This window comes from Haemaphysalis longicornis, unplaced genomic scaffold, assembly GCF_048455015.1.
Source record: "Haemaphysalis longicornis isolate Haplotype H1 unplaced genomic scaffold, Haemaphysalis longicornis Haplotype H1 scaffold_8, whole genome shotgun sequence".
Classification (NCBI taxonomy): Eukaryota; Metazoa; Arthropoda; class Arachnida; order Ixodida; family Ixodidae; genus Haemaphysalis; species Haemaphysalis longicornis.
In genome coordinates, this window is record NW_027526445.1 from 186022465 (window position 1) to 186050097 (window position 27633).

At 43.3% G+C, this 27633-nt stretch overlaps 1 protein-coding gene across 3 annotated transcripts; it reads right to left on the minus strand.

Annotated features, from left to right (window-relative positions):
- Positions 1 to 27597, minus strand: LOC144149469 (uncharacterized). Of its 3 annotated transcripts, XM_077681044.1 has the most exons (9): positions 27119 to 27597; positions 18806 to 18925; positions 18614 to 18725; positions 17696 to 18365; positions 15880 to 16114; positions 12090 to 12156; positions 7624 to 7786; positions 2843 to 2966; positions 1 to 158 (listed from the first exon to the last, which is right to left on the minus strand). In XM_077681044.1, exons 2-9 carry the CDS (start codon positions 18923 to 18925, stop codon positions 147 to 149), a joined length of 1503 nt encoding a protein of 500 aa, XP_077537170.1. In that variant the 5' UTR covers positions 27119 to 27597; the 3' UTR covers positions 1 to 146. The 3 variants fall into 3 exon arrangements, 2 of the variants coding, with proteins under 2 accessions (XP_077537170.1, XP_077537169.1); XM_077681043.1 differs by lacking the exon at positions 27119 to 27597 and having other exon boundaries at positions 18806 to 20796; XR_013318315.1 differs by lacking the exons at positions 1 to 158; positions 2843 to 2966; positions 7624 to 7786; ... (2 more) ...; positions 17696 to 18365; positions 27119 to 27597 and having other exon boundaries at positions 18698 to 18725; positions 18806 to 26535.
- Positions 27598 to 27633: the final 36 nt, after the last annotated feature.

The window sequence follows — 27633 nt, forward strand, 5'->3', positions numbered from 1 at the left end:
TACTTTTGAGGCTGTATTGAGAACTGTATAATACATCATTCTGGACTTGCAACTTGCAACTTGTCTCGTATCACTTGACGGGCTTGCATGACGAACATTTTTGGATCAGATTGTCCAGTTGTCCAGTGGACGGTCCAGAAACTGGTTTAGCAGAGCAGCTGAAAACAAAAACAAGAAAGTATTTTTATTTGGGAGATTACCAAAGCCTGGACAATTACCAAAGCCATTACCAATAAAATATTAATTTCATACTTCAATAAAACAGGGTGAAAATGCATGCCGTAGACCTATTTTGTATATTTGAGGATGACCATGAAATGGTACATAAAAAATAAGGCCAGAAAAAAGCTGATATACCTTTAAAACATACCTTTGATTATAACAAGCTACCAGACGTGTCTGCATTTTTTTAGTGCAGAGGCCACCGTACTTACAAATGATAGCTTCCAGTAATTTACCATCATTACCACCAAAAAGGATTGATTAGTCTCTCACAGAAAAGTAGACACTACCTTGTGAACGGCTTGGGCTAATAATTGTATGAGTACATTGTTGCTCTGTTTTCGAAATGTATTGAAATTGCCGCCCGTCTGCGAGAGATAGCGCGTGCATAATGAGAACCTCGGCGTGACGGCACGCGGAGGTGACAGGAAGCAGGGAAAGAAGATTCTCAGTTGTAAGGGTGCAGCATCTTTATACCATGTAATTATGGTATAAAGATTAACTTGAGTGTGCCTGTCTTGCCTTTGAGAATCACCTTTGACATTCGCCTTTGAGATTCTTCAATGGCCGTTCTTATCAATGTATTCGTGTCCTGTAATATATCCAAATATTGACAGTACCTGCTGCTTTTGTCTTTTCCATTATCAGTGTGCCATGTTACACTGTGACATGTTACATTGTGAAAAGGGATACTGTAATTTGTATGCAGTTTGCTGAAAATGGCAAGAATTGCTCATTACTATGTGGAGTAAAACACCCTAAGGAGCAATTCTAAACCAAGGGAAAGCAAGTTAGGCCCAAATGACTGGGGCAAAAAGCAAGTGGAATTTCAAATTATATGCCAGATTTACCTGTAAGAACGTACGGGTAAGTCAAATTCATGATAAGTAAGTCATGACAAGTCAGATTAGTACAGTACAGGATATATCTTTAAGGGGGGACACTGCTCTTAAAAAAAACTTTTTAAATTTTTAAGTAAACTTTGTGAAATTTTTAAGACTTGGTGCTTTTCCCCCACTGATTTCTTTACACCTTGGCGGTGGCACCAGTGGCAAGGAACCATTTTGAGTGCCCATTTCAAACACTGAAGTTTAATGGGCTTTAAAATTAGTTCCAAGCGATGCATCGAAAAACTGATTCTCTTATTGCACTCACCAGGGTTCATAGTGTTGGAAAATGTAAAGATTACAGTTTTATGACCAACACTGCTTTGTCCCTTGTTCCTCCAAAAATGGTTAATTGCCTCTAATTATCTCGGGAACTAATTGACAAACTAAAAAATTAACGGAATGTTTGAAATCAGTGGAAAAGAAGCAGCAAGAGTGACAAGTTTAACAGAGTTTACTTGAAAATAAAAGAAATAGTTTTAAGACCCATCCATGTCTCCCCTTAAAGGAGCCATGAAGACAAAATACAGGTTTGTGTTATTCGAAAGATTTAATGTTTTATAGTGCCCCCAGCGCTTGTCCAAATGCAAACGATGTTTTATTCACTGAGAAATTGATTAATTTAAGTTAAAATTTTAATTTTCCAACTAAATCGAGTGTTCTCGTGGTCTACAATGACTTCACAGGAATTGAGCGCTCTTCTATGGTCCCTAGAAAGATATTTCTAGGGACCATAGCTCTGCAGCCAATTGGGAGGCCTTGTTTGCCGTTAGTGAACCTAGATGGCGCCACCATACCGTAGCATACCGTTTTCTGCCTTTGGCGCGGAGCAAGAATTTCTTTCTCCGTGGCCTTTGGTTTGTTTTTGACCGTATTTAAACCTGGCTTGGTTTTGTTTAGGAAGAAAATAATTGCTTCGTGAAACATAGTGCTCGCTCTACAAATATGCTCACGTAAAACACCGTTCCTTGCGTCAGTCGGCAAGTGTAGTCTGAGACAACCCCAAAGCCCTGCAGTCCTGTGCAGCTAAACCAAGCATAGTGCGCGCAGTACCAACAGCAGTACACATCGGCACTTCTGTTTATGTGTGCTTCCGAAACTTCCACTGTTTGTCCCACCATTCTTACGGCTTTGAAAAGAATTTGCCCTAAATTTAAGCACAAATAGCTCGTTCGGCAAGCTTGTAAGCTCTGTCTAATTTGCGTTTTCTTTTGCCGCCCTCCGCCAATCCCAGAACTGTAACATGTGACGTCATAGGTTCTGCTGCAGGAAATGAGCTAGTGAGTCGCATGGCCATTCCCTTTTTTCCTAAATATATAGCTTATTTAAGCGAAGTTTACGTTAGCAGTGGTGTCAGTATGATTCTAACGAGGCAATCTTTTGAATGAACCAAACTTGTGTTTTCTCTTCATGGCTCCTTTAAAATATACCCAGATTAAAAGAATACTTATTGGGTGTAGTACTTTCAGTCATATGAACAGACGCAGGGGTTTATCCAGAGTTTTGATTTTGAGGGGGCATCGAAATCCTCCTGAGGGGGTTGTCCCTGAGGAGAACGACAACCCCTCATATTGTGTATCCTCTTGGGAGGCTGTGTATATCCCCCTGGGTGGGGTTCTCGTGGTTGTGGAGTCTTTTTTTTTTTTGGGGGGGGGGGGGGGGAGGGGGGGTGCATAAGTTCCAGAACAGACGCATACAGTTCACCACACAACTTATAAAGGCCTGCAACTCACATTGCTCCATTTCTTCTTGAATGTCTCAAGCTCTGCGGCAGCTTTCATAGCCTTTGACTTCGCTCCTTTGGACCGCGCTGCCTCCTGTTTGGTACCTTCACTTGGTGTGATGCCAACAAGGTACCTAAAACAAAATAAACAGATAACAGTCAGTCCAGCCAACACATTAAATTCCTTGCTGGCTTAGCCTATTCTTTTATTACCACAGTGACGCCTCTTTCTTAAGTGACTTAACCACAGCGACTTAATTCTTTCGTTACCGCACCTATTCAAAACTGTTCAATTTCAAAGATACCTTGGGAGCCCCTTTTCACAGCATTCCAGCCGTTTCTGGAACGATCTGGAGTTAGCTCAGAAAATGCCCTTTCAAAATCCATTTCATTTTCATTTTTGCAATGAAAATGTGATTTTTCACAAGCGTTTGCATTACCTGGGTGTGGAAAAGGGGCGTGGTCAACGCTACTGAAGAAGAATACGTGCCACTGGTAATTAGTCTGCATCAGCGTTTGTTTTTCTTTATAATGGTGAATCAGAAGCCGATTTTCCATCGTCAGGCTTGCACTCTGACAGTAATAATCTCAGAAATTGGCGGAAAATGTCAAGCAGTGTCTGTTTAGGTAGTTTTATTCCCTCTGTGTACGTTGTTCTAAGGTGTGTTGTAGTTTCACTTACCACAGGACCATTAACGAACAGTTTACAACTGTTTTGTTTTCATTTCTGCATGGCGAAATTCATATAGGCGCTACTATGCAGTTACCCAACTTCAAGCCTTGAGCATCCGCTACTAATCCTTAAAACAAGCCTGCCGTTCTCCTGATTTCACCCACCCTAACCCAATTTCTGTGATGAGAACTTCCCAGGCAAGTCAAACGATAGCACCCAGTCACCAGATATCAGTTTCGACGAGGAGAGTGCTTCAAACCGCCTTACACACTGCCTGCCAGTTTCGTTTTCATACGAGGCTATCTTCAGAGTGTAGAGTTGTTTCTTAGTTGAACCCTCTATTCGGACAGTCTCCAATACGTTTCGTACTGTTTCTTTTCAAAAATTTTAGGTGCACTGCAATGGAGGAGGCTGGAAACGCTGATCTTTTTTTATCACACAACAGCAAAAGTTTGCAGGGCACGATTCTAGCGCATTGCACCTCACTGCTGCAAGCAAGGCTACATTAGCGAGTCAGAACATCATAACTGACGGTGAGCGTCAACAAGCATCAACTTCATTTTGTTTTCAACATCATGCATGTTTTTCCGCATCGCGCGCTTGCCCAAAATACTCTGCTGGCCGGAAATGCTAAGTCGGTCATTGACAAGATGTTTTTATGTTACGTGGGGGCAAATTGCTGCCTCTGCTATTGTCAAACCACCAGATTTCTTCCAGGGAACCGCCAGAAATTGCACATTTTGAAATGGAGGTTGGGCTTCACTGCATGGCAAGAGCACAATGCAAACTAAAATTTTTTATATATCTGACAAACTGCTCCACGCAAGTCGACATTTTTTCTAGGGCGCGTTTTGAAATGCTTCCCTACAAACTGTATATTCTAATTTTTTTATACTACCGGTGGTTTTTCTTCAACGAAGGAACGGAAACCAGCGAAAAAGGACGAAAAACACGACGAGAGACGAGACAACACAACGCTGGACTAGCAGCTGAAACTTAATTGAAGAAACCGACACACTCTGAACAGCCAAGTCAACGCATGCACCAACACGTACGTGTGCACGAATGAAAATGCTATTGTTACTAACTACCTCCACTTTCGTATCAGCACCTCTCAAGTTTGAAGGAAGCCGATTTCTTTGTCGCTGAGGGTGATAGACAGTGCGCTAATGCAGTTGCCTTCCTGCTGTTGTCTTATGAAGAACGCCTCCAGTACTTCCCTCTCATTCTTAGTCCTGCCTTTTCCAAGGAACGTTACACTATCAAATAATGGTTCGCACTTGCACTGTCGACAGTGAAAGGCAAGGTGTCCAGCTCCTTGAGAACTAACTAACGCGCAATGCTCCTCCAGCCGCTCATTGACACATCGGCCGGTTTGGCCGATGTAAACCTTCCCACACCTCAGCGCAATTTTATAGATGACACTGTGCTCACACTTAACGAATTTCTTGGCATGTTTTGTCTTACACACTTACGTTGTCTTACATTGATGATTTTTTAGTTTTAAAGCTTTTACCTTCTGAGTGCCCGGAACGGGTGGCTGAAGACATTTTAACATGTGCTCAGGTTCTCTCAATTTTTACCTTTGAACTGGCTGAGAACAAAACCCTAAGGTTTTTAGATTTAACACTAACATTTAAAGACGACGGCCATGTTTGCTGGATTTACTCTCCTAAAACTAAAAAGGCGTTGCTCCCATTCGAGTCAAGCCACTCGAAATTAGTAAAAAGGCATAGCCACACTAAGTTTCCGCAGCGCGTTAGAAAAAAGCTGCGTCCACGCAATGCAGGAAAGCCTTGAGCGTCAGGATCAAAGGCTAACTGCAGCGGGTTTCCCGCCTACAGTGCTCACGTCTATCGCCGAGTCCCTCCACGTAAAGCTTAAAAAGCAAATTGCAAGGTCAGAGGGACCAGATGAAAAGAAGGAAAAAAGAAAGGTTGGAGTAATGCCGTATATACATAAAGTGTTGTACAACATAAAGAAAATTGCTTCGCAGCACGGGGTTCAAGTGGTATTTTCCGCACCGTGTAAACTCTCCAGACTGTGCGCGTGCTTTGGAAATATGGGAAAAGAGAAATGCGCGTGTAAGACACACCATGCCAAGAAATTCGTTAAGTGTGAGCACAGTGTCATCTATGAAATTCCGCTGAGGTGTGGGAAGGTTTACATCGGCCAAACCGGCCGATGTGTCAATGAGCGGCTGGAGGAGCATTGCGCGTTAGTTAGTTCTCAAGGAGCTGGACACTTTGCCTTTCACTGTCGACAGTGCAAGTGCGAACCATTATTTGATAGTGTAACGATCCTTGGAAAAGGCAGGACTAAGAATGAGAGGGAAATACTGGAGGCGTTCTTCATAAGACAACAGCAGGAAGGCAACTGCATTAGCGCACCGTCTATTATCCTCAGCGATAAAGGAATCGGCTTTGTTCGAACTTGAGTGGTGTTGATACGAAAGTAGAGGTAGTTAGTAACAACAGCATCTTCATTTGTTTCACACGTACGTGTTGGCGCATGCGTTGACTTGGTTGTTCACAGAGCGTGTCGGTTTCTTCTATTAAATTTCAGTTGCTAGTCCAGCGTTGTTGTCTCGTCCCTCCCCGTGTTTTGCGTCTTTTTTGCTGGTTCCCGTTCTTTCGATACGCACCAACTAGCCCAGCAAGCTGCACTTCTACAGTACTTTTCTTCAACAACTCGGACGCACCACAATCTTTGTTTTGTTGCTTCTCTGGCTGTCAGTGAATGTGTGCATACATTTCCTTCTCGCTCAAAATAAGTTTAAGCACGTGGTGCCATTTCACAGCAGCATTTAAACAAAAATTTGGAAGTTTTTCATGATGTGTCTGGCTTGCGCCAGTTTGGTGTCGCTGAAGGCCATCTACAGTGTGCTACTGGTGTTAGCTGAAGGGGCAGTTCTTTGTATGCGATGCTCGTAAGACCTCATTTCACGAGCGCTGCTATGTGCACTTGTGCTTCTGTACAAAGTGGCGACTTTTATCTGCAAGCGCCGTGTGACATCTCTATGAATGGATACCCTGAGATACTTGCTAGCCACCTGCACAGACTGGCTATCAGTACGGTGTGCACACGATTTTCCCATGCTTTGCGCTCGCTTCACGATGAGACGGCCTTGTGAGTGTTTAAGAAGTGCTGCATAAGCAATTCCCTGGTCAGCACCATGGATGACAACCCCAAAGAGTAATCTGAGACGAAACAGGTTGTAGCCTCAATAAACCAATAGCGTGTACCAATTATTTTTTTTTTTGCATTTTTCGGCTACAAGGTCAGGAGGTCGACTTATATTCCAGTTCGATCTCTATCCCGCATTATACGGTAACAGACACACCTGCTGAATCTGCACTTTTTTTCTGCAGTTGTCGTTTTTTCTCTTCAAGTTGCTGCAATGAACTGACTTTGTCCTTGATTTTGTGGCATAAAATATTTCATTCAGACACCGCATGCCCTTCTACAGTGCTGCTTAAAGGGGTCAGAAAGAACTAGCCTTAGGTAGCTCGCTCAACTACATTCCATCCTTGAAAGATGTTTTTTTTAACTGAAGAATGATAAAAATAGTGAAAGATCTTAAAATTTCCGGTTACAAACCACAGAAGTGATGTAATAGCAGTAATACTATAAATTGAGGTAATGGTGTGCTAATTGCACATTACAACTCGAATGATGTCTTGCAACACAACTGACGCACAACTACTATCCCACAGTCATGCTTCATGGTAATGGCTTTAGACTGCAGCCGCTAGTGGCACTAACAAGATGTCATAAGGACTCGGCAAGAAAGTGGCAGGTGACTTACCACTACTACATCTCTTGCCATTATTATTCAGCTTAGTTGTTGGAAGTTTGCATTAAAATTGGCCTCGTAGTGATTGGGTCAATGCAGTACATAATTTGAATTCCCCACAGTTGCATTTTGTCTTCACAGTTTAAGTTGATTGGCCGCATCAGATGTATAAATAGGTGGTATCACGACTATGTTGCTCAACACCACTGCTTATGAGGATGCCAAGTTTAACAAAATACAGCTGTTATCTGCAAGGCAGATCCACCAGAAGCTACTACACCAACAATAAGCAGAGTATTAAACTAAACAGAAAACAACCTACCTTTGAATGAACTCCATTGTCGAAGCAACCCCTCTGGGATACTTGATGTTCAGGCAGAAGTACAAAGCGAAAAGAAGCTCCACCCCAAGCAGGAAGCTTATATTTTCCACGACAAGTGCCCGGTCGACAAACACGTGGCAGCTGCAGTCAAAGAGTGTCTGGCCTGAGAAAGACAAAGAAGTCATAATTGTACAGCTGGAAATATATAAAACAAAAGTGCTTGAAGCAGCTTTTTTCTTTTGTTTAAATCGCTCAGATAGTCTCCATGAACATCCCCCAGACAAGTGTTATTGGAATACATCTGAATACCAAATGCTACATTACAATTCAGACGGTCCCCCGATATCCAGCAAACTCCCATTTCGGCGAATTCGAAGGAACCATGAATATTTGTTCGTATTATTAAAAATTTGTCTTAAGCAGACGCTTGCCTAATTTTGTGCATGTGGCAAGAGAGCAAAAGAGGTGGACATTTTACCCATAAAATTCGTCATAACCAAGTTCGTCTCAACGAGAGTCTACTGTATATGTTACAGGCATTTATATGAAGTGTTTTCTTTTTTTTTTTTCTCAATAAACGTTTCGGCTCCTTCTCTGCCACCATCACGTACGTGATTCATGCACCTAGTTATATTTTCCTTGCGAATGTGAAGTTACCTATACACTCAAGAATCTAATTTGATTTTAATTATTGAAATTAGGTGGACATAGAAAACCATTTCTCAATGTTCCAATTGTTCTGAGCTCAGCTAGCCCAGTGCCACGACAGCCAGGCAGTCTTGCTTTGAAACAGAAGGAAGGAGGATAAATTAAGCATCGCGGGCTGCAAGGACAAGAGGAGGAGTGAACTGCCTCAGGCAGCCAGAAAAGGGGTGGTCAAGTCAATCGACACACTCTTGAGCATGGCGTGGCAAAAACACTTACACCAGGATACCTTGCTTTCTGATAAGGTAAACAGGTATTGTCAATTTGGCACTTGTATCTGTCGCATCTGCTTCCTAAAACCAAGTTCTGTACCCTGTTCGTGCTATTTTATGCACAGTTTCAAAAGGTTAAAACTAGTTGGCCATACTCAGCCACACAGGCTTGCTAACATGTTGTCCAAGCCAATGTGAGAACGATTTCAGAGGATTGTGCAAGGGAAGTAGCACTTTAGCATACACTTCTGCTAAAATTGCATGTAAATCAGTTGAAAAACTGAAAACATGACCCAAGCATTCTACACATTTTTTGTGGTAGAGCAGTCTCTTCACACTTCATTTATCATAATGGAGAACTTTGAAAGAAAGAAAAAAACAAAACAAAATCCGCTGAATCAGAGTTCCGGGCTCAGAGTTGTAATAGCAAAATAAGGTGCCAGTACCTCTCCATGCTTATTCTAGGATGCTAATTTGCTAAGCACGCAAATAAAGCATTACTGTTTCTGTTGCCATCAGGTACTAAAGGCAAGCTAGCTCTCTGGTTGATCTGTCTTCACAGACTGTAAAAGAGTCGAGTGCACTCGGAGTTGTCTTGTTTTAATGTGAAAGCATTTTTTAACTCGGTAGGTTGAAAACTGGCAAACTGGCAACAAACAAAATGGTTAAAGGCGCAGTCACACTACCCTGACCATTGGACGATTTGATCGGCCAACACCATGTCGGCGAGCTGTCAGCGGCCATGTCACACCGCGTCGACACCGACCATTAGCCTATCGTCTGCGTCAGCGAGAAATCGGCGGGGCCTCGGTGTCTGCATGATGTCGGCCGACGCGCTTGTCACACCATGCCGACGACCGCACGGCGACCCTCTCCGCTGGGGATCTCTTTCTTTCTTTAGTCAAACTTAGAGTATCGTGTCACAACTGCCGCGACATAAGCCGTTCGTGTCTACTCGCGTGTGCGCTGCTTGTACTGTGTGTACTTCTCAACTTTTTGTTAGATCACAAACAAAGATAAAACAGCTGTGTTCGCTGCTGCCGTGGCAGTAATAATACGGATTTTATGGATGAACCCCGGCAAAAAAGACCTCTGTAGCACGTAGAATATGCATCTAAATTAGTACGTACGTCAGCGGAAATTTAACCTCCTCTAATAGAGAAGGCTTTACAGTGCACCATGGTACCGCATTTTTGAGAAACGCGGTCCAAGAAAAGTAAGCTTAATTGTGGCTCCAGACGCCACTCGCTGTTTCGAAGGAAATTTTCCATAACAAAGGTAGTTGCTTCTCAAAATCATGCAGAAAACGATTAGAAAATTGGATACACAGACCATGCTCCTTAAAAAACCGCAAAAAAAAAAACCCACCCCGTCAGGAATTGAACCCGCAACGTCGAGCGAGCGAGCGGGCGTGACGCGTGACACCACTGTGCCCCAACACAAATGCTGACCAGCTGCCAATTAGCCTGTGTACTAGATGGAGGTCCATCCTTCGTGTAGTACATCGGTGTTTACTAGCTGGTTTACAGAACTCCTGGCTGGTAAACTGAAATTTCTTAAATAGCGGCTGCACAGCAATGTTCCATGAAGCCACCACAATAGCTTATCGCCATCAACTCCACTGCTTCGCGAAAGCGCTCGCGAAAATATGTGTGCCCGGCTGCGACTGCGATTTCACACTGCAGGGATAGTGCTTGCCGTACTTTGATTTTGCGTTTTACGATAAAAACCTTGGCCAATATTTATCCCTTATTACCCAAATTACCCTACGTAACTTTTTTTCTGCATGAAACTGATTTTTTTTTTTGTACAGGCGAGCCGATAGCACACACATGTGCAGTTTGCAGTTCGGGGGAGCGGTGTCGCCGAAGAACACGTCCGAAGCGTCTAAAGCCAAACTAGGGATCGCATTAGCGCTAGTGTTGAGTTGCATGAGCTTCATGGACGTTACTGAGTTTATTACACTCCAGAAACTAACCAAACAGAGCTGCATTCATTGCGTCACGAATGTTGTAAGGGCGCAGTTTTCGCTTCTCGGTCTATTCTCGACGACACGTCAGGTGACTGGTCGGGCAAACGGTTTTGTTGGCGGCTTCGGTCGGCAAGCCAGCTACACTACGCGCACTTTCCATCGGCCAACATGTTTGTCGCCGTCAGCGTAGTATAACAACGTAGTCTGGCAACTCAGCAGTTGGCCAATGGTTCAGCGACTCGTAGGCGTTGCCGTCGCATCGTCATCACTGCCGTGTCAGCCAAGTGTGACCGCGCCTTAAGGGATCGAAGAATACAAACCGGGTGGAAAAATGCTTTGCTTTAACACATATATATATATTGGCAAGACCGTTCAAAACTACTAGAACTGCTACCATGGCTCATACATGTCCACATTGTGCAGCGCAAAGGAAATGTCAGGCAGATTTCACAGAACAGAAGCACACAGCCTTTGCCAAATTTTCTAGGCCAAGCCAAAAGTGTACAGGCTGCAAAAAAATTTACAAGCTTGTGTCCCGGGCGAGGCTGAAATATTTTGTCGGATATATAGACAAGACACCTTTCTTTCTTACTGTTATAAAATATGTTTGTCACATTTAAAGGTAAAGCCGATTCTTTGAATTGTTTGTGGTCGAGAGGGCTTAGGATTGGCCTAGAAAAGTTTGAGAAAAGGTACACATAAGCTTTTTTCTTTTACCTTAATGTGTAGGTTACCTTACAGAGCAAAAACAGATGGAAGCAAAGAATACATTTGAAATAGATACCGTTCTTTCGCACGTATAACCCGCACCAAAAATGCCCAAATTCTAGTGGCAATGTAGGGTGCAGATAATGCATGGGGTTTTCCCTTTAGTGCAGTTTCACGGCAATGTGCGTGGTGTAACACAGGCTAAGCCTTCGATTACACAAAACATACTAGGAAGAAAACACAAGGATGGCGAACTGTGACTTTTGGCTTGCAGTCAGTGTATTGTACTTGCTAAATATACGCGTTTTCTTTAGTAGTCCAGGAATCAAATGTCCGGGAAATACGCGAGGATATTTTTTTCTTTTTCGGCATCTGAAAGTGGAGGTGCTGATTATATGCAGGGACGGGTTATATGCGTGGGGAAATATGGTGTTTTATCAGAAAATCAGTAGTGTATTACTACAGACAAAAAAAATTTAATGAGCAATCTGGCAAAGAGAAAAGACGTTTTTCTGGCAGAATACAAACACCAGTTGAATCAATGAAAACAATCGTGCTGCATGCCCACATTGTTCTTTTTGAAATTGATGATCACGATATGATACTCTTAACAATCAAGGTGGCCATAATATTTACCTGAACCTCTTTTTGATTGACGGGTGGCTAACCTACAACCTAACAGAATATATGCTTGGCCAATATATGTAATTCAGGCCAGCCATTTCTAATGCCGCAATTTCCTGTGCCAAACTTGGAGGCTTGAAATGTGTCACATTTTATACAAAGTTTCAACAAGTTTAAAACTAATTATCAAAATCCTTCAAAAAAATAAAGAAGGGGATTAAAGGAAATGAATTGGGAAAACTTACCCAGCGCTACAATAATTGGCGATTCAGGAAGTCTGGTCCGGAATTCTTCTGTAAGTTCTGTTGATGCCTAATACACAATGAAAAAATAGAAGGGCAATAAGAACAAATTTTAAAGATGTCTCCAAATATCTAGAGGCCTTTCATCTATTCTGTTATTTTACAGTTACAACGGACCTTCTTAATCCTCAGAAAACCGTCTGCGGTAGCCGAAGTATACAGTATCAGACACGGGAGGGGAAGGGGAGGGGTTACGAGTGCAAAATTGGGTACTTTGACCGATATTGCATATACATAGTACAAACACTGTTGTTTTTACACGCCTGCAGCACCTTAGTGTTTGCGCACGGGCAAAGAATCGCCTAAACATCATTTCCAAAGCTTAGCACCAGCACTTAGAAAAGGCCTAGTGCATGCGGTCAAGTCTGTAAAGATGCATGATAAGCAGAACAAATGAAGCAAGAATATAACTAGGAGCAATTACTAACCAGCTACAAAAATCAGTTGTGCCCATCAGAATTAGCTGGGCTCTTTGAATCCCTTCGTGACAAGACAGAATTCCAGAAACCATTCGTCAGACAAATCAAACCGCTGCCTGACGTTCCCCCAAAGCAGCTTCCACAGTTTTTATGATTTTAGTCAGGTCATTGAAACAGCTGATACGAAATAATCTGACGACGGACAGCTGTGAAATCGAAAGTTAGACCAGTTGGACTGTGCACGGCCACCGGAAGATTGCATACAATGTACGGGAACCAACCCCCCCGAGGCATTTCTTACCTTTTTCACCGAACGAAACGGGATTGATGCATGCATGGGAATAATAAATACTGACCTTCACTGAACCCAGGTTCTTAATTACATAAAAAAAAAACTGTGACGAAGGGAAGACTTAACTCCAGGTGCACCACTTCGCGCACTCGTAGCACTGTTGTTCAATCTCACCGGAGTCGCGTTTATCGGCAGCGGCCTCATTCTTGATGGTCGAACAGACAGTCTGCTTAGACAGGCCTGTACTTCTCGTGATGTCGGCCTGTTTTTCCCAATGTTTGACAGCGCTAAATGGGCTTAATTTATCCGACAGTGAAATCAGCTACCCTGCCACTCATGCTGCTGTTCGCACAGACACAAAAAAAAGACAAGGCTACTGGCACTGGTTTAACTTCGCTACGCCAAATACCCGGCTGCCAACAATGTTGCCAGACATATGTTTTCTCGCCAAACTAAACAAAGAAAAAGCATGCCGACCTCACGGAAGTCCGCTTTAAACATACAGTCGAAAAATTTTCGCCTCTGCTCTAGCCGGGTCCATTATGAGCAGAGTGGACTCCATTTAAAATGCATGGGGACCAGACAAACCAACAGAAATGAACTGTCGTAACCGAAAGTCTGTTGTTGCCGGATCCGCTGTAACGAGCATAGACTGTATGTACCTGTATATTTATGTACGTATTATTGCAGGCAGCATGTGTAGCACTGCCAAAAGATTGGGTGATATGCAGACATCTTATAATTTACTCCAGGTGGTCCACCAATTGTCATGCATGTAAGAGGTGAGAACGCACACACCACATTTCACGCAATGTTGATGTTAGCCCATCCGGAAGCAGAAAAATTAATTACAATCCCTGTGCATAATGTTTCGGTGACACGTTATAGCCCCTGTCCTGCAGGAAAGTCTTTGCTACTTGTAACTGTATATGACTGCAATGCAGTAGCCACACATTGGGAGAGCCGAACTACATGAATTCTTCACAAGCCACAGAAAAAATTATTGGGTGAACTTTTTAAGAATGTGAAAGCCTACTTGGGCCTTTTGTTGAACTGTTGTTGAAATTTGCGGCTGCACCCTGTCACATGTATTGCATCTTCAAAAGCTCATTCCACTCGCTCTTTATTGCCAGAAGCCTCCTTGTTTGTCCCCGTCCATACATTTACCCTTCAAGGCGGCTTGTATAGAACGTGTGGCAGGCCCCCCACACTCCTTCGGTGTTCCACTTTCTTGAGGCGCGTTCAATTCCACCTTCTCCCGGCCCTCCTTCAAACCTCCTCCTGCGCTGCTATTTCCCTTTTCTGGTATGTGATCACCAGCTTGCACTTGCTCTGCCCACAGCTTCCACTTTTTTGTACCATTACTTTTTGGCACTTCACGCCGTGTGCGCTTGGTACAGAGATATCTAAAGCTTTCATCCTAAAATGTCAAATAACAAGTAGACTAACAAATAACAAGTTTGACTAAAGCTTTTAACAGTTCCCACTACACAATCTGTGGGATGTACATTGTGCAAGCTTAGATGAGGGCCTGGAGTGAGAGTGTTGCCTGGTCAAGGTTGTTGGTTATTGCTAGTGACCGAGTCAGCTCAAATGTCCTAATGGTGGACAGGTAAGCAATGGTCGTACTGAGGTTTCATGCAGCCAAGAAACAGTTCCTAGGTCCTGGCTAAGGTGGAAACGCATGGCCTCTCTTTAGTGTTACTGGAGTCTTGAAGTTTTGGGAGTGAAGAAAAGGCCCGCATGTGGTCATTGGAGGATTCAGCTAGCCACATTCCAAACATTCGAAGGCTTGTTAACGTTTATCAACCACTCCTTCTTGTACCAGAATTATTCTTCTCTTCTCTACATCTCACTTTTGTGCCCAAGGACTGGTGCATTTCAGTCATCCCAGCTTTTCAAGACATGCCTATACTTCTTACATGATATCAGCCCCCACATTTTTCTGTTTCATCTAAAACAGTGCCCAGTAGGGGTGTAGCCTAGGGGGGGGGGGGGGGGGGGGGGGGGGGGCAGCTGTTGTGATGTCAGAATACTCCCCAAAATTTATGCATAGAGAAAAATGACGTATATTGTTTGGGCAACCAGAGCAGTCACACCTTTTTTTTCCTGTTGGTGTATAATACCTCTGAAATATTGGTCTGCCTACGCCACTAGTGCACAGCATGACAGAAAAGAAAGTGGGAGGTGTTTTATGGCATGACGTCAGCAACACATAGCATTTTGCTTAAAGCCAACCTGTCAGATGCTGCTACGAGCCTGGTTGAATGCCAGAGTGTAGAATCTATAACACCTATGTTGAAATGATTTTCTGCCACACCATCTTGGCTGCAGCATTTCACAAACTTCAAAAGTTATCTGACAGTATTAACACAGAAACATGGAAAATCTTTTTGTTATTGCTGTAACAGCATTTTTCTGTGCATGCCGGAGAAAACAAGCTGAAGAGTATTCAAGGCGCTTTTGCCTTGCGTCAATGCAACAGGAACCAATAGCAATATTTGTACTTGGTATAGATCACCCCAAGTGCTTCAATATCGAAGTGCAGTTATTGGCTAAGGAACTGAAGCTCCGAAATCCCAATTCCCACCTTCCCATCCATTTTGGTGAGCAAAAAGAATGCCCACAAACTGGTTAGAAAAACAACTTTTACCTCTCCGAATGAATGTGGATCTGAAAACAAAGAGTACTCTACTGTAAAGAATGTTTTACTCATTTACTTAAAACAATTACCAAGCATTCCTGATGGATTGGCACTTATTAAAATTTTCTCGATTGTCGTGGAGGGTGCAGCAGAAGGTACCACTATTTACCGGCTGTGCTAATTGGAATCCTCACACCCAAAGTTGGGAGAAGAAATTTCTCCCATCTCACTTCCACCCTCTTTTAGCTGTAACAGATAAATATCATTAAAAGGTTACACTTAAAAAAGTACTATACATTGCCTTCTTTGTTTTGTATAGCTGAACCATCACTGCACACAGATATACAGCTACAATACAAGACATGGGAGCACTCTTACCTCGTGCAGCTGCATTATCTTCTCCAGGTCGTCACCAAAGTAGGACACCAGCAGTGGGATCAGGCAGATTGAATCAGCATTTTCCTTGCCAAGCTTAGTTCCAGCCTGTTCCATCTTCAGGGCCCACTCCAGAACGCACTCGCTCTTGGAGGAGGACCGAATGAACAACACCAGCTCGGCCACTTCCTCTTTTGGCACGCCGCAGAGCTTCCCCCTGAGGCTGACACCTGTGAGCCTAAAGAGTTCATATAATAACATGGCACCAACATTCAATAACACAAAAATTGCATTTACCATTGGAGTTTTTTTTTCACACGCAAGGCATTTATGCCTAGCTTGAGCTTACCCACTCGAACTATACAAAACCTTTGTTCTTAGGTGATAGAGCATACCGTACTTACTCGCGTAATGAACCCACTTTTTTTCCAGAAAATTCGGCATGAATTTGGGGGGAGGGTTGATTATGCAGGACAAAATTGCCACAGTTTTAAAGGTCGAAATTTCATACAATAAAGTTGCTCACAGAAGCACTGTCAGAGCCTTTGCCATTTTCGTGGAAACACGTAGGTAATTATGTAATCAAATTTCTTTTTTATTCGCAACATGCTAGTGTGTCCGTACTCGCCATGGAGCTATACCCTCCTTAGTAAAGTTGCTTGCCGCCTCACATTTGCTGTCGGCCCACAGCGCACCGTCTTGCGTGCTGTGCTATCAAGGCACTCCAAAACTTCTTTTCCGACACCGGGAAACTTCCCTTCTTTAGACCCACGAAACACACGGCGATCCCCCTGTTCCCCACCCAACAACCTCATTTTTGCCCGAAGCATACACGAAGTGCCGCCTAGCCGCGCGGTTTCTATGTGCATCAACGCATGCTCCACCAGCTTCAGTTTAAATCCGGCTGTGTAGCTCATGTACTGGCCCATCGTACGTCACGCACTAGGAGCACAAAAAAAGGTTGGAACACAGCTGAGCAACAAAACCACGAGCGTGATGGCGAAGTCGCGGAAGCTCGAGAGCTGAGGAGTGTAGAGTACGTTGAGTGCTTTGTTCGCACGCCGCCAAAACCAGCCATAGCAACAAAGAGCAGGGAAGGAGTGTGGAGTACGTTTACGTTATGTGCTTTGTTCGCAAGCAGGAATGTTTTTACGGCGCAAGAACGTTCGTTTTGCGTTCAGAAGGTGGCGCTTAGCAAGCGCGCAATTGTTAAATTCTGAGCCACGGCATTCGCGCTCACGTCTCTTGCTACTGTTGAGATTTCTTTTTCTTAGAATGTGTTTTTAATTTCTGCGAGTACTGTAGCGTCATATCAAGTTACTAAGATGGTCTAAGGGATCAGCAACCATGCTGAGATAAAAACACTATTCCCGCTAATTTATTTTTCTTCCTGTACTAGCACAAACTAATGAAGACAGTGTACGTGCTGTAACACTAGGCGAGTTTCCCTAGACTTGCTAAAATTTGTGTTACTGTACTTATTGTCAAATTATTTCCAACTTCAGTGTGACCAAGAGTATGGGGAAAGAACATCACAGTAAATTTGTCGCACCTTTTACGAGTCAATAACAAAGTTTTAACTTGTGCCAAACATTACAATAATTAAGCATATATTTCAAAGTTTACGTTAACTGTCAACAAGTTACAACCCATAAATGGCTGACCTGAATGTTTCTATAGGGCTTTTAGACTATTTGAACGAAATGTTTCAGCTAAGAGTTCATATTTTGCTTGTTTGCTTCAGAGTCAATTAATTCATGTGCATTTCTGCATGAGGCTTACAATTAAAAAAACATGCTAAAAATATGAAAACCTGTACCTTTGAAAGTGATCCAGAAGATGTTCTTCTTTAAACAATAAAGGCCAGGCTTCCTTCACATCTGAAGCTGCATGAGCTGGCTGTGACGAGTTAATATACCCCCTGATTTCCGGATAACAAATATGCATGGCTTGTTTTTGAAGTGACACATTTTGTTCGCAGGGTGCCTTCAGTGCCTCAGTCATGAGAGTTTTTTTTGCTGACTGGAGCTCGGGCAGCATGGATTTGTCACACGCTGGCTGCCAGTCAACACAGCCATATGCTGACACAGACGTTTGACGCTTGAGTTTTCCGCCTACAACAGCCTCCATGAGAGGCTTTGAGCCCCTCTGACTATTTTCCACTCGATTCTCAATGCTGTATGCAAGGCCCCTTGAAGAAATTGAATGAGCAGACTTTGAGGAAGTCGGGTCAGCAAGAGAACCAGGATACTTCATCACGATATGGCTGGCAACGGCCTCGATTTCTTTTTTTGAAGGTCGGCGCTTATTAACTTTGTAGGATGCTGTTGCCACCATTCTAACAACTTCCCGTCTCTGGGGTGCATTAAGAGATTCCCCGGCTTCTAGTGCTGTTATGATCGGCTCGCTTAGGCTGCTCCATTGAAACACCACCCGCGACACAAAATCTGAGGTGGGAGCCGGGCAGTTTGACGCTGCTTCTCCTTGACCTGAAAACGAAGAACAAATGATTCACTGACTACAGTAAGTGTAAAGTCCAGTTTAATTATGAAAGTAGCAAAAATATGGGATAACCTCTCTCTTCTTGATACTTAATAATAAAGCTGTACCAATTCATTCAACCTACTGTCTTGGCTAGCGTAAAATAGTGTTGTGGTGACATAATACATGCATGCAACCCACATACGGGTAAAACATAACATTCATAAATTATAAAACTGAAACTCTTTGGCCTTACCTTTCCACAAACTGTTAGTGGTTGCAATCAAAGTGGGTGTTTCCAGTCCTGCCGCTGCAGCAAGACAATCAAAGCCTTCCTCGTCAATCTCTGTACCGTCAAGCATGTACACCTGTAAATTTTGTAGTTAAATATCATGATTGCAGACTGCTAATGCAAATGAAACCTCAAGCTTTAGCATGATTTACACACCTTTACGTCCCCATCACTGCAGATGGCAAGATCAATAGCCTTTTGCTTTAGTGCATCTAGCGAGTCAACTGCAGCTAGTCTTTTCGTCTTCCGGTCATCACTCCATATCTTCACAATCATCTTGTCAAGAAAAGGAACACACAACAGCATTTGTTATAAAGCATTATAAGCTGCACATTTCAATGTGAACATGGGGCATTTCTGCACTTGCAAAAAGCTTCAAGAATAGCTTCAAGAAAAGGCATGATGGCAGCCTTGGAAAACCACGAAGCTGTTCTGCTTCATGACTCATCCTTAACCATTTAATAGTCCTTACAGATGCTGGCTTATTTAAAACAAGCCGTCAATAAAAAAACATATTGAGAAGCTTGTTAAACCTAGTAATGTAAACTTTAGGCAGGAAATAGGGAAAGTAGTTCATTTTTTGTGTAGAAGTCGATCTTTTTTCAATCAGGGCAGGACTCAGATCCTTGAACTCAGGATTATGCACCCGATGCACCAACTCCGCTGCCAACCACTCGACCACTCCAGCGTCGATCACCTTAAGAACTCGGGGCGAAAGGGACCGCCACAAAATGTAGGCAGCAATTACATTCATGTCAATATCAAAGAAAATGCAGGGGCACGCAGCCTTCATGGTAGCAGGGTTGGTAAAGGCATTGGTCGCAAAATCCCAAAGTCATGAATACGGGTTCCACCTCGAAAAGGGCGTGTTTTCCACCATTTTCAATAAAATAAAGAAAACATCCCCTTCCACGCATAAAAATGAACTACTTTTCCTATTCCCTCCTTGACATTATATACTGCTAGCTTTCCTTTATATTTCAGGAGCGCAGGAGCAACAGAAAAGATTTTCATTTCAATAGATACAGATGTTAAGGTGTTGCCTGAATTGCTCCAACATACATCCACGCATTTCACAACAGGGCATTGATATTCTATTTCTTTTTTTCTGGCTTAACTAAAACAATATACCGGTGTCACTGAATTATTTGCCAACTTCGTGTCGCAATTAAGTGCTGTGCTGGTGCTGTATGTTCAGATGGCATTACGTATGGCCTTAGCCCAATGGAGGAATTATTATTGATGTTAGCCGAAATTTACAATCCTGAGGGCTTTGTGAAAGTTTAAAGTAACTAAGTAACTTACTTCTCTCAGATATTGATCCTGAGCCCTAAACTTGGGTTCTGCTCCTCACACAACAAGCTTTTGGGTCTGATTTGCCTACTCTGGCTGCTCAGTACTGGCTCAGGTATTCTAGCTGCTGCTGCCCATTAGGATGCGATTTCTATCTGGCCTGCAGTGGCAATTTTCCTGATGGAGGAAGAAACGTAATAGTGCCCTGCGTTGAAATTCATGGCAGGCTAAATTCCCATGTGACCAAAATTAATCTGAAGCCATCCACTATAACGTGCCTTGAGGCCCAGGTGCACATGCAGCCATAACCAAAAACATTTCTTTTAATCTGGGGAGAAAGTTAAGACTTAAAAACAGGTTTAAGGGAGCGAGAATTCTCGCTTTGCCAACACGACAACTTTTGAAGCCGAAATCAGACGCAGGCATTTAGCACTTATTTCATTTATCAGCACACTCGAAATGGATCAGAAAAAAATTAATGTTTATAATAGCTCTGCTCAACTGCATGCCTCCGAGTATCTCAACTGTTGTGTAGGCTTCAGTGAATGGTTTGGGATGTTTCTGAGGCAGGCTCAAGGCATTTTTCAGTTGTGCCCTTAATGATGGCAAGGGTTAAAGTGAAATTGACAATTAGCACTTGCCCTTTGAAGCACAACCTGAGAATGAAGTCTGCATTGCTGGCATTGTCTTGGTATGGGCCAAGGATCTTGTCATTTGGTAGTTCATTTTTGTACATCTGTTGAATTGTATATTTGGTATATGGGTTTGTAGCTATAACGCATAACTTCATTATGAAAAAGCCACCCAAGTTACAACTGGTTATATTTTTGTCACTATGAATGAAACTATTTCTGGGTGACAAACGCACTAAAAAAACTTCACTAAGTATTCACCTAAAGATGTTAACATGGTTTTGACAAAAGCATTTTAAATGCTAAACAGGTACTTTGAGGCATTGGTAGCGCACCTTGAAAATCTTCATATACATGTGAAGAGTGCAGTCTGATGACAGAGTGGCCCAGAAGCTTGTAAGGAGCATATGCATGCGTGTCTTTTAGTTGAGTGGCCGTCACCACGAGCAAATCCTCCACTTGTGCAGCCAGCAATTTGTAGAGACGAAAATCCGGTAAAAATGTGGACGCTATTTTCCTGACAAGAAACTGTGGCGTTGCCTCATGTTCAGGTTGCACAACAATGTGCAGCAGCTTCCCAAAGGTTAGGTTGTACCGGTCCCCACCAAGAACAACATAGCAGCCTGGCTTGTAGTGTGTGCCACACAGTGTCACAGAAGCAGCAGCCATTAGGCAACCAGAAACAGTCGTAAGCTTTTTCTGGATAGCATTCCATGATCTCTGGTCGATGTTGACAGCATCTGAAGCAGGCGTCAGGTCGCTGTACTGCGTATCAGACGTAAACAAGCCTTCCTTTTGCAAGTAGCACTGCAGTTGCTGATGCTTCTCTGCCAGTGACCGGGTCACGTTGATGAAGTTGCCAGATGCTCTGATGCAACGCTTGAAGTAACTGTGCTTGCTTTCAAAACGGAGAGTCCAAACCTTTACCAGCGGGCCAAACTGCTTTATCAGTTCTGGGTAATGGAACAAGTAGTGGTGCTTCGGGCGGAGTGGCACTGCTGGGAACAGCCTTTTCCTTTCATACAGGTATTGTGGGACAAGTAGTGCCAAATATGACACTTGTTCGTCTGATATGGCAGGTGCCATAACAAGCTCCACAATCTCTTGCAAGGTCAAAAGAAGCTGCCAAACTTCGTTAGTTGGATCCACGACTTTCACACCTACCATTATGGGCAGCAGCAACAAAAGTGTGTAGTTTTGCATTGCATGACCTCCAAGCCTTTTCCCCTTTGGATTCACCGGAGCTGGCTTGTTTTTTTGATCACTTGTATTATACTTAAATTTTGACTTTATTGTTGCATTGAGGTGGGGATAAGAGAACCAGTCCAGTGTCATCACAAAGTGCCTTAGCATCAGTGCACAGTCATAATCAACAACCCCTTCAAAAAGGTCATGTCCTAGACAGGGCGGAAGTCCTGAAAGGCATACATGAAACGATGAAAGCCTATTGAATGGTGAATCATGCTTCACGCCCTTATAGCCTCCATTATCGCAGCTCTCACTCGCACGGATGACTGCCTCATTGTATGATGAAATGGTGCGAAGCTCTGCCGGTGTGTTCTCATCAAAATCTTGCATCGTTGTCACACAGTACCGACATATGTACGACGCCTTGCTGAAATTCTCCACAAAGCCTCCAATGCAATGGCTTCCGAGGTTGTCACCACATATGAAGGCAAGCCGCACCATGTAAAGCTGTCCAGCAACTACAACGCCATCTTCAAGATCCTGTAGGTCACTGATGAGCCTCTCAAAAAGCTTGTTGCCTCCAAAACACTTGAAATCTGTCTCATGACAAAGGAGGACAAGCTGTTGAGGATCAACCAGGGTCCTGAGATGATGTGGTAGGTTTCCAAGAGTAAAGTATACAGCCAGCATGTTGAATCTTCCTCGAGCTGATCCAAGGGGATTTGCAATTTGAAAAGCATCTTGGTACAAGATGACCTGAACAACCTTTTCACGAGAGAACATTCTATCATGAATGACCTGGCCATCTGTAAACTCACGATACACTCCATCCTTGCTTGGCTCCACACCGAAGGACAGTCTTTCGACCACATCAGGGTTAGAAAGTAGGGCACCAAGCGTTTGCTTTATGGGAACATAGCTATAATGCCGCATTTCATTACTGTGGTCTAACCCTAGAGACAATTGAACTGGCTTGTTTAGATGAAACTCTTTGGTATAGTACATATTTCTTTTGTAGGCTGAGCGAAGAGCTCCATCCCGTGAAAGTGTAGCAGATAGAGGGTTTGCATTGACTAAGTGCTCAATGGTCTGATCAATTTGTTCTTTTGACATGCCATGGGCAAGATGCTCTTTTAAATCAGACTTGAGTTTCTCCTGCGAGATACTGTGTACTCTGTTGATACCTTCAAAAATATTTTGGACTGTTGAACTCGGAATTATATTTTTTGACTCAAGTTTCAATGAAAACAGCGCTAAGCTTTCACAGAAAGAGTCATAGTTGAAGAGAGCTGAGTTCACTTCTTGGAAGACAGACGGCTCATCTTGAAATCCAGGTTGTTCAACTTCACACTGGGGGCTGAGATCTTTACTGCAGCATGGAACTGGCTCAGGATCTATTGGTTCGGTGGCATCTGGTTCATTCCTCAGTCTGTTTCCATGGTAACTTGACAAGTGGGTCTTCAAAGATCCCCACGTCGAAAGTTGGCTACTGCAGCCATCAAAGGGGCAAGCTACAGTAGTGAGTGGGTGCTCTGTAAGATGTGCCTTGAGGTGCTGAATGAAAGCAGTTTCTGTGCTCATCTTTTCACTGCAACTGCTAACAGTACATGTCCTCTGTGTAGTACTGGAATGGCACTTGCTACGTCGTGTATCCTGAGAATGGCATCTTGTGACATGGCTTCGCAACGAACTGTAGTTTTTGAAGGTAGCTTCGCAGCCTACAATGCTGCATGGAACGCCTTTTGATCCTTCATGGTATAAGGTGTGCTTGAAGAAAGTGTCCAATGATGGGAATGTGGCCCCACATTTTTTGCAGTGATGTCTCATCTAAGGAATCCCAAATGGAAAGAAAAAAGGCAGGGAAGCTGATATGAATACTACACAAATTCCTGGGCTGTTCTGAAGGCTGTAAATAACGGGCTATTCACAAGCCTCAACTTTTGTACACTACTGCAATAAGGGCCTGGAATAATTCACCCATAATGAATTGCACGCTTCAACCAAAACATTTCAACCAAATCACCACTGAAACATTGCCATACTCAAGCATTACATTTTATGTTTGCTAACTAAATGTTTGAATAGACTGCATCGAGCGAATGTGCGATGAAAAGTTGATGAACAACAACCGGCCGCGCCCGGCAGACACGGGGCGGCAGAAAAAAGGTCGTCCACTGCCGATCTAGCTGGGCCAGAAAAGTGTCTTCAGTGAAGCGGCAAACTGATGGTGCCAATCACGTCTTCTAATTTCCCCTCCATATCGTGTACAGACCGATTTCAAATGGCCGCTTTGGGAGCCTTTGAGTTTGATCACCATGCGCTTGGGTAGTAGATCAGAGATCTTCCGAAAAAAATGAGGTTGCAACAAGTGAAGTCCGCGCGATTCTTATAGCTCAATTAGAAAGTGCAACGCGGTCTCTGCCCAAATTCCGTGGCTTGTGTCGCCGAGACAGACATGTGCAATACGATAAATAAAGGCGATCTGGCTACATTACTTGTATTAACAGCAATATGGGGCCCCTCTGCAAGATCGGCGAGTAAGGAACCGGTGACATTACAGAGAGGGCCTCTCAAATACGACAAGAACTAGAAGCAGCAAGCTGTATGTATCGATGGCCTAGTTTGACATGCTCTATGTTTCACAAAGGCGCCATCTGTTGATAGTAGATGAGAGGTAAAATGCTGTCTTCATGTGAAGAAGGTAACTGGTTCGATTCTCCCGGCGCATTTTTTTTCCCTACTGCCATTGGCGCTTTTCAGAACTGAAAAGAAATATTTCAGCAAAAGAAAGGCCTTTGATTCGCACTTAATAGTTAAAGGACGTGAATAGAAGCGGGAAGCTTCTTCCCCGGGTCTGCTTATTGAATGCTGTAGCGCCGCTGCGTTGGGCGCTGCCTTCGCTCCGCAAAGCTCAGCCCGACGAACATACGATGTACTGTCGTGGAAGATTTTCAGCCATGCAAGCTTATCAAAAGTTCGCTTCATTTATCCTGGCCTTAATTTTGTGCCCGTTTGTGCCAGAGCGATGAACAACGTAGGAAAACAATACAAAAAGGGGGCACACAGACACAGCACTGGAAGAAGCTCTGAGTGCGCCTGTGTGCCCTCCTGTCATCTTGTTTTTCTGTGCTGTTAATCGCTCTGATATGTACCAACTGGACCACCTACAATCCATGCTGCTTCCAGGCCCATTTACTGTACACTTACACGTTCCTGCTGCAGCGGCTGTTCTCCAAAAATGCTTAGGCAAGCTTCACCTCTCTCATTTAACTATGAATTTGCAATTTTCATGTTAGAAATTGTAGTTCGGGAAAGTGCATGTAATGGGCAGGTATACCTGCCCGAACACTTTTGAAGTTTCATGATTAAAAAGCAGCAGCTACTGCTGTGAGTAGCGATTTGTATTCACAACACTGTAATGCCACATTAAGGAACAGCAAGAGACAATAAAGAACGGCTACCATTACCAAATATACTACATAAAAGTGAGAACAAATTTCATAAGCATGACTTCCACATGGGTACCTGTACTGGGGTATGTGTAAACATGGATGCATACAGTGCAATAGGGGAAAAAATAAAGACAACTACCAATCTACACTAGACACGGGGGCAAGGGGTCAAATGAATGAAATATGCAGAAAAATGACAAAGGCTCAGTGAAAGAGGTCTCTTTAACGCCATCTCAATCTTCACGCGCTGCGTATTTCAACCATGAACACGGTCTGACTTGAAAATGTTATCATAAAAAGATCACACACCTATATATATTTCAGAGATCGTGTTTTTAGCACATGCACTGTCACAGGAAAATAATATGTAACTTAGAAACCCAAGCATGCTTCAGAAATAAACAGAGATAGACAATAACAAATGAATAAGTGCTCCTTGCATTCTGCCATAAAAGAACCAAAATCTTAAGTCGTCATCAGGAAATATGCGGCTTGGGATTGCGATGCAGATTAACACTGCTCTGAAGCAGGCCTGGGTTTCTAGATTATTTTTTGAGTGGTCAGCTACATTCTGGTTGTGGGATTTTTACAATAAACTTAGGGGTATGATCTTTTCATAAAATCATAAATAGACATAATAGCATGCTTTTTGTCTTTCCACTTGTCCCCATCTGTCGTCACGCTGTGTACACCATCCTTACAAAAATATTCTGAACTGCAAATATAACTTGCCCATTTAGAAATTGCAAAGTCGCATTAAGCTTTACATAAGGTATCCTATTTGCTTTTTACGTAAGTAGGTTTCATTGTTGAGATTGAATACGTTAAAGTAACTAACCTATGGCTGCATAGTAATAGAGGGCAGCAAATTAATGATTGGGGTGGGGATCTTTAACGTGAGCGAGATTTCAAGACAGGTATTTTTATTCCACACTTGTATCCCAAAAAGAGCTGCGCCGCTAAGAACCAATATAGCGACGCGGCGAACGTCTTGGCTCCTGAGCCATACTTTTTGCCCGAGTAGAATTACATGTTCCATAAACAATTATTGCGTGATAAAAATCATAAAGCCAACACTGAAAAACAAGCACTGTAATAAAATTATCACACACATTAATGTTATCCAACACTACTATATACTTACCAGCAGAAATGACATTGTTCAAAAATTTTTCAAAGATTTTTTTGAAGTTGCATCTATTTCGTGAAGTTGGTCTAGATGAATAATGAATGAATAAATTTATTATAGAAGGGATGGCACTCTGGCCTGTGGGGGGAAATAGGTCTAGATAAAAATTGCGTAGTTTAAAATAATCTTAAACACCAGGCAAAAAAAAAAAAAGCCCCATAACATCCTACGCTCTTATTTTTGTTGCGTCAAACCCAGCTACAGCTTTCCCGCATAAACTAGATGCCTAGCGGTGAAGGCTGAGTCAGGACGCAGCAAGGGGAACGAAACGTGCAGCTTGAGCAAAGTGCATGGCATATTTCTGCAATACAGAACGCGCTATATATCATACTACTGCATTAGAACTGCCCACAACGCAATTTTTAAATTAATTTCTCCTCGCAGAGGCTACACTCGCGAGTAAACTAAGCTGCCTTTTGTTCGTTGCCAACTGGCTGTTTACACGCTGCGTATACCTTATTTACAGTAACACCCTGCTCTTTATCTCAAGAGACGCAATGCGACCGCGTATACCTTATTTACTATAACGCCCAGCTCCTTATCTCAAGGGACGCGATGCGACCACATGTAGTCTTATCTCGCATCTCCAAGCTGCCTGCGCGAGGGTTAGCTCGCGACCTTCAGTCAACGGTTCGGCGGCATTTAAAACGCTCGCGACATGGACAACACCAGCAAAACAATTCTACATCATCCACGTTCACGGGAGACTTCTTACCGTGGAAGCAGTATCGTTGCTCCAGCGTTGGCAGCGGTCAAACAAATATCGAAACTATGCGCCGTTGACGAACTTGAAGTCATGGAGGCCGCAAGCTTCCGAACGGCACGGACGGCGCGAAAAACTTTTTCGTTGGGCTGTCTGCGCATGCGTGTCTCGCTCCGCGATCAGCCGCGCGGTTCCCGCTTGGTGCTCCGGTCACGTTGCGCCGAGAAGAAACGTAGAGACGAGAAATTTGATGAGAATGTTGCCGAAATAAAGTGAAAATGCTGGGTACGTTGCTTATACGCTATTGCAATGTCTGCTAATAATTGAATGAAGCAGAAATAAGGTGCCGGAAGGCCTGAACGTCCGTATTTTGAAGATACGGTACAGGTACCGTAAGCGGGAACGTACGGTTTCGCAGCGCCTACGGCGCGTTTACGGCTCCAGTGGCGTAAAGTTCGCTGTAATTTTACGGTTTTTTCTAACAGTGTGTAGTTGCGGTGCATTAGAATTGCTAGCTGTGGAAAATC